Source organism: Penaeus japonicus, unplaced genomic scaffold, assembly GCF_977035675.1.
Source record: "Penaeus japonicus unplaced genomic scaffold, GWHDUDI00000001_assembly GWHDUDI00000025, whole genome shotgun sequence".
Taxonomy (NCBI): domain Eukaryota; kingdom Metazoa; phylum Arthropoda; class Malacostraca; order Decapoda; family Penaeidae; genus Penaeus; species Penaeus japonicus.
Window position 1 is genome coordinate 5,726,804 of NW_028234427.1, and position 7,500 is coordinate 5,734,303.

Consider the following 7,500-nt stretch of genomic DNA (forward strand, 5'->3'; position numbering starts at 1 on the left):
TCCACTCTTACTCATTTCATAATTGTGTCTGTGCAAGATTTATCTATCCATTTTTCCTTCCTAGTTAACCCTATGACGACGGTGTGTCACACTCATGTGACACAGCCAAACTCCCGATGCCGGGGCGTCATGCCAGTGTGACGATTACAATGCAATATTGCAATCGTCCGGCATAGGGGTCTTCATGTAGCGAGTGCCCCGTCGGGAAAGGGTTAATGTTATATAATTATCCCCATGCTCTAATAACTTACCAATGGGAATTTTTTTTGTGCTGAACCTTACCACATTTTAAATTAGCACTGAAAAAGAAATGTAGAATCATACTGTAGGATAGTGTTGACAAAAGAGACTTGGGTCAAAGTCTCAGCCCATTTCAGAAGGTTTGCCAGAAAGGGAAAGAATGAAAGAAACAATATTGATAAGATCAGTGTTTCCATAAGATGGTATAAATGGAACTAATGAACTTGACACGTTTTGGTTAAATCTTCATTGGAATCACATATTAATCGGAACACATCTATTACATTTTCTGGGTTGTGAATTTAATCAATTTCGTTAATACCTTTACCTAGATTTGTCTCCATGAACTCATTAGATTACTATTGATTAACTTTAGTGTCTACTCCTTCTGTTGTTTGGGTAACAGTAAAATAAATATTTTCCAGTTTTTGGTGTTTTGAGTTGCAAAGAACTGAAAACCTGTTGGAGAAAACCCCCCAGAGAACTCCAGAACATCATCTGATAAAAACTCATAATGCTAGCTCTACCCAGTGCTATGGTTATGATGAACAAAACTGTGATATCATTTCCAACCTTTTATGCTTGTAAGTGGGCTATTGACGCTAGATCTGGTTGACATTCTATCTGGAGATCTCTGGAAAATAAAAAGATAAATAAATAGAAAATAATCAATGACACAAATCATAAGACTACCAATAAATTATGTAGAATCCAAAATAATAATCCATGTAAGAATTACGCATAAATTGTACCAGATTTTTCTGATCAGATAAACATGTCAGTCTCTAACCTGTGATACTTCTGATCCTGGTGATGGGACAGAGATCAACCTATGTGTAGATTCAGTTGCAAATTCCTCTTCAGATTGCAAAACTTGTATTGTTCTTCTTCTAGTGCTTTTGGCTGATTGAGATTTTTTGCTCTTCTGTGAAGGAGTTCTTGCTTTGGGGACGACCTCTGTCATACCCTCCGAGATGGACTGTCGTCTTCCACGTGGCTGAATCTGGGTCTCTGAAGCAGCCTCTGACACCTCAGATGATGCAGATTGTCTTCTTGTGCGTGTTGGAGTTCTGGCTTCCAGGACAGTCTCCGCCACTTCCTTTGAAATAGACTGCCGTGTCCTGCGTGTTGGCGTCCTAGTCTCTTGGGCTGCTTCTGACACATCAGAGGAGACAGACTGTCTTCTTGTCCTTGATGGTGTTTTTGCCTCTGGAGTGACTTCTGATGTCTCTTTTGTGACAGACTTCCGTGTCCTTCGCGTTGGTGTCTTGGCTTCTTGACCAATATCTGAAACATCAGATGCACCAGATTGCCGCCTTGTACGCATAGGAGTTTTGACCTCAGGAGTGGCTTCCGACTTTGATATGGACCTTTTTCTGGTACGTGATGGGGTCTTTGTTTCAGGGGTAGTCTCGGTTACCTCTTCGAGAGTTTGAGTGACAGGTGTCCGAATGGTCTCTCCGGCAAGCGAGCGACGAGTTCTTCGGGATGGGGTCCCTGTTATCTGTTCATCTAAAACAAGGGGCACAATACCAGTTGAAAGTTCTGCATCCTCTTTAATAGTTTCTAAGCTCTCAGCCTGTTTGGCAGATTTTCTGCGTGTCCTTGTTGGAGTAGCCTTAGTTGGTGTTGCTTTATTGGGAGTACCTTCTAATTTCCTAGGGGTAGTTCTACCTTTTGTGGCCTTAATCTCCAGACTCTCTGACATGTCTGCTTCTTCTTGAATTGTGCCTAAAGATTCATCCAAGGCACTTTGTCGGGTAGAGCGCCTACTTGGGGACTTTGTGACTGAAGCTTCGGCCTCTCCCGAGCTCTGCCTTCTTCGTCTCCTTGTGGATGGTGTTGTTGGTGATGAAGGAGGAGTTGGAAGAACATCATGAGTGGCTATGGACACAGAGTCTGGTTGCTGAACTGCTGCAGGAGCCTCTTCAATTTCATCAGTAGACAGCTCCAGCCTCTGAGTCACTTTCTGAACCTCCTCTGCTGCCACCGAGGCTCTTCTCTGGATTCTTCCTGATGTTACAAGGTTAGAGGCGGGGGAAGTGGCCCGCTTCTTGGTAACAGGTGTTGGCACCTGTCCAATCTTCCTTCCTGACCTTGTCACTCTCTCAAAGGCAACTTCACTTAACAGGGACTTGTGGGCAGGAGTCACAGGCTCATCTGCAGTACTGCCACTTGTCCTTCTACTTCTCCTTGGGGTTGAAGGAGTCGCTGGTGATGATGTGCTGAGTCTTCTACTCCTTCGTACTGAAGCCACCCTTGAAGCTTCTGGCATTTCTTCAGCTTTTCTAGTTGGTGTTTCTGATCCTCTAAGAGGTGTAGGGCTTTCTCTTGGAGGACTGCTAACTGCTTCTTGAATCATTTCTTTAGCTTTCTTGCTAACCTGGCTATCTCTAGTCTCAACAATGTCTAAGTATTTGGCACTATCAACAGCTGAGACACAGTCTTCCTTATCACCAGTTTTTTCTTCCTGTGGTTCAGTATCTTCAGATGGTGTAACATCCAACCTACCAACTTCTGGTTCCTTTTCAGCTTCCAATTCCTGCTGGGACTCACTTTCAGCACTGGCTTTCCCATCAGTTTCCTCTATCTCCATATTCTCCTTCTCTACAGAAACACTTTCTATAGAACCATCAACACTGTCTACTACAGATTTACCCATCTCCTTTTCCATTACTTCTACAGCTGCATTTCCCTCATTATCTGGCTCCTTGACTTCCACTTCCTTGTCCTTTTCTTCATGACCAACCTCACCCACACCTTCATCCTGTTCTTCATCCACATCCATGGAGTCTTGGGCTGATGAAACCTCTAATTTTCCTGATTGGTCTTCTGACTCCCCAGTAGAGGACTTTGACAAGTCGGAAGATGAAGTCGTGTCTGCTACTTTGTGAGTTAGCTCTGATGATCCGTTTGTTGAAGATGCATGCGATTCTGTTTGTTCTTCATTCCTTGTAACTGATTCTCCTTTCTCTGTTTCGTCTACGTCTCTGTTCTGTTCAATATTTTTCGTAATTTGTTCATTATTATTCTCTACACTTATGGTTTCAGATTTGCTGCCTGTGAAGATGGACTCTTCTGGTAATGGAGTCTCTACTGTCTTCCGGATGATTTTTGTCTCTGAGACTATCTCTGTTTTGAAGACCTGCACACTTACTGGATGTTTCTGGGGAGTGTCAACCATTTTTTCTTCCTTGTTCTTGGTTCCACTTAATTCTATATAAGCTGTGGTGTCTGTTCCATTTCTCTTAGTGACTTCCTCCTGATTGCCACCGGAGCCACCATCGCTATCGCTTTCAGAATCGGAAAATCGTAGAGGACTGAATCGCTCAGTCGTGTCGAGAGCAAGACTTAGATCTTCCTCCTCTGACAGAGCCTCACAGATCATCTCTTCTTCTTCCTCGGACAGCTTCTCGAGGACCTCCTCTTCGTTTTCTACATCACCACCATTCTCTTCTGATACAAGCTTCTGGCTCTTCTCGTTAGAAGCTTCCTCTAGAAACTGGACTTTAGTTGCCAATTCATCATCGCTCTCAGAGTCAGAGAACTGTAGACTGACAATATGCTCAGATTCGTTGAGCTTCTGCTGCACCATCTCCTCTTTGGTTTCAGGTTCTTTGGGGACATGCATTTCTTTCTCTATGGTATCTTCCTTCTCTATCACAGTGGATATCTTCTCCTCTTGACGACTGACTTCCTGCTTGGATGTTTCCAGTGCGTACTCTACCCGCTGAACCTCAATGATACCACAATCATTGTTCTGCAGAACCTCAAGTGTGTTCTCTATTTTCTCTTCTATTTCACTTTCTTTCTGAGTGTCAAGCTCTCTTTGATCTACTCTACCACCAATCAAAACTTCAGATTCCATGGCCACCTTGTCTCCAGTCGCAGATATTGCAGACTTCTCTGAGATGTTGAACTCATCCTCTTCAGTGAAGCTGTAAAAGTCCTCATTAACCGTCGTTTCTCTGCTGGGATACTCAATGTCTGCTTCATCATCAGATGCTCTTCTTGCATTCATTTCATCTGCATCTACGCACTCCTTGAAGACGCTGCAAAAAGACAAAGCTCTATTAGGAAATATAATGAATATCTAATTATATACATGTGTAAAAATAAAAGATGTTAATCAACTTAATGAAAAAATAAAGGAGATTTCCTTTAAACTTATTGACACAGCATGTGCACTGGGAATAGTTTTTTTTCTTTTTTTCCCAAAAAGTGCTATGGAGTCAATTAGTAGACCTCATGTAACTCTGCTCTTAAATTTTCAGGGGAAAATGTTTTTCTTTCTATTACTATTATTACTAACATAGTGATAAAAAATAATAAAAAATAAAGTATACTTGCACTCCCAGTGTCAACAGATTAATGCAATAACATAGGTACTTTGCACAAGTTGCAAAGGGAAATTCTGCATACATGAAAATTCTAGTAAGCAGAGCGATCATATTAGCTTTTCAGGTATCCTCAAAACAAGCATCATACTGATAATGAGAGGAGAGAGAGAGAGAGAGAGAGAGAGAGAGAGAGAGAGAGAGAGAGAGAGAGAGAGAGAGAGAGAGAGAGAGAGAGAGAGAGAGAGAGAGAATGAGAGAGAGAGAGAGAGAGAATGAGAGAATGAAAGAGAGAGAGAGAGAGAATGAAAGAGAGAGAGAGAGAGAGAGAGAGAGAGAGAGAGAGAGAGAGAGAGAGAGAGAGAGAGAGAGAGAGAGAGAGAGAGAGAGAGAGAGAGAGAGAGAGAGAGAGAGAGAGAGAGAGAGAGAGAAAATATATATATATAATAAATAGATAAAAAATCATGAACTAATAAAAAGAAATAAAGTATTATGGCGATAGAACTAAGTGAAAGACTACAGTAGAGAAACAAGTTGGGGAAAATTCCCCAGTCGGACACCCATCATATGCACACAAGCATTATAGCCACTGAAAGACCACCACCGTTATAGCAATATAGCCATCAAGACCACAGAAGCAGCTCGTTCTTTCCAGTCTTTTATGCTTTACTCCATGTTCTAACCTCTGGGGTAACACAGCTTCTGCCCGAGTTGTTTTGGCCACATAGCCAGGCAGAGGTTGCCGTGGGGATGGGATTCCAGTGGACTTGCGCCTATGCAAAGTGAAAATGTGTCGGTCAGAGGTCACAACAACACGAAATTCCATCCTGAGAAAGACAGTCTTTCTTTTTTCTCTATAAACCCTGAAGACTGTTCCCAACACTGACTTCACATTTCTAGTGCCTTTGTCCCTTAGTTTCCTTTGATAACTTGCAAACCTTAATCTATTTTGATATGATACTGTGTCATGCAAATCCCATGTGTCACATAACCGCACATCTTAAACCCTGTTAATCAAACTTGAACACTACTCCCTCAAATAGGAAACAAAAACATGCAACCTATCTCCTTGTTCATGCTGACAATTTTCATAAGGTTCTCGACTAAATCTGTAATAAGTCCAGGGAGAGAAACTTCTAAAGGGAGAGATACAGCCACCATCATTGCTTTTGACAAACAATAATATCATTTGTGGAAAAAGATTTACACACTATTGAATAGGGCAGAGGGTTGTAAATATATCAACAAAAACGAAGAAAAAGATAACAAACAAACTTACCTCACTGGGCTCAACTTCTTATTGTGAATTTCCGGACGAGGTAACACTGTTATCAAGTTCTCACTGCCTGTTTCCTCAACATCTGTCGCTTCATCATTGCATTCCATTTCTTCTGTTTCTTCTTCCTCCACTTCTAAATCCTCCATCTCTTCTTCCTCCACTTCTGTTTCCTTTGATGGTTCCTCTTCCTCCATCTCTACTGACTCCTCCTGTACTATTTCTTGTTCTTTTTCCTCCTCGTCATCAACTTCTTCCTTTTCATTGTCTTCATCAACATCCTCCTCCTCCTCCTCTTCTTCCTCTACCTCTTCCTCCTCCTCTGGCTAATCAATATCCTCTCTCTCCTCTTCTTCCACTGCGTCTTCCTCTTCTTCATCGTCAATGAGTTTCAGAGGCGCCAGATCGTCATCCTCCTCCCTATCCAGCGAATCACCCTTTCCGTTGCTCTCACTTTCAGCTCTTGCCTTGGGGAGGTGGAAGCGCAGTTGCTTAGGGGTCATACTAGTATCGTTGGCTTTAGTGGTAACCACATCCTCAGCGGTTGCTGTAAGAAAAGGTGATGTTCATCAGTACTTCCCATACATTCCTTGCAAGCTCTAATATTACTCTTCTTACATAAGCTCAGAAATGAATTAGATATCATTCCTTAACTCTTAATAAAATAAACAACACTAAAACTTATGAAGCAATGGGAATTCTAATTTTTCAATGGCCAGGTTCATTGAAATTCCTAGACTAAGCATATAGCTAAAAAAATAGGCCACACTCATCAAAGGTGATGATGACCCAATAGCTAAATATCTTGATTACGTACAGATGCTGGCTCGCTTAGTAATCCTCGGGAAGACGGGGATGGAGGTGTCACTCGTAGCCGATGGACTCATAGGTCTTTGTACCATCTGGCGCACCTGGAAAGGAAGATGTTTTAAGAGCTGTTCATTGAGAAATAAATCATTAATTATTAACCCAATGATGACGGCGTGTCACAACCGTGTGACACAGCTAAATGCCTGATGACGGGGCGACACACCAGTGTGACGTTCCCGATGCAATATTGCATAGGCCCGGCGTAGGGGGTTGCCACTTCTCACCGGGCACGTCGAGATTGGGTTAATAATAAAAACGACTTCTGCATTAAAACAAGACGGAAAAACATACTATTTCATATAATCAACAATGCTTAGCAAAGGCCCTCAATATAGCAAATGGTCTGTAAATCCACTTAAATTTAGATGTTTCTTACTTTTTCAACACACTTGGCAGATGATATATTTTGGTTTTCCAATACATAACACAGCAGCAATAACAGATAAAAAAGTGCAAGTGTGAAATAAAAGAAAAAGAGGGTAGGCAGAGGAAGGGAGGATAGAAGGCTAGGAGAAAAAACAAGAAGAAAGAATGAAAAAGAGATGGAGAAAGGAAAGAACAGATAAAGAGGAAAAAATATAAATAAAAAGAGAGAATAAGCATGACAATAATGATAAAGATAGGATCCAACTCACCTTGAGGATGGACTGAGGTGTATCCGCAAGAGGGGACTCCCCAACAGAGCGGTTCAGGGGCTTCCTCTTTCGGGCAATTTTAGGGGTTTGCAGCAAGGACAGCAAATCAGAAGAAATGTTTTGGGATACACTGTAGGTCGCA

At 41.9% G+C, this 7,500-nt stretch overlaps 1 protein-coding gene across 1 annotated transcript in view; it reads right to left on the minus strand.

Moving 5' to 3' along the window:
• Positions 1-7,500, minus strand: part of LOC122264837 (uncharacterized) — a 25,592-nt gene that overhangs the window by 5,952 nt on the left and 12,140 nt on the right. The window contains 6 exon segments of the mRNA XM_086551256.1: positions 814-874; positions 1,031-4,292; positions 5,261-5,350; positions 5,857-6,400; positions 6,671-6,764; positions 7,359-7,488. Coding sequence (XP_086407382.1) covers positions 814-874; positions 1,031-4,292; positions 5,261-5,350; positions 5,857-6,400; positions 6,671-6,764; positions 7,359-7,488 — 4,181 coding nt within the window.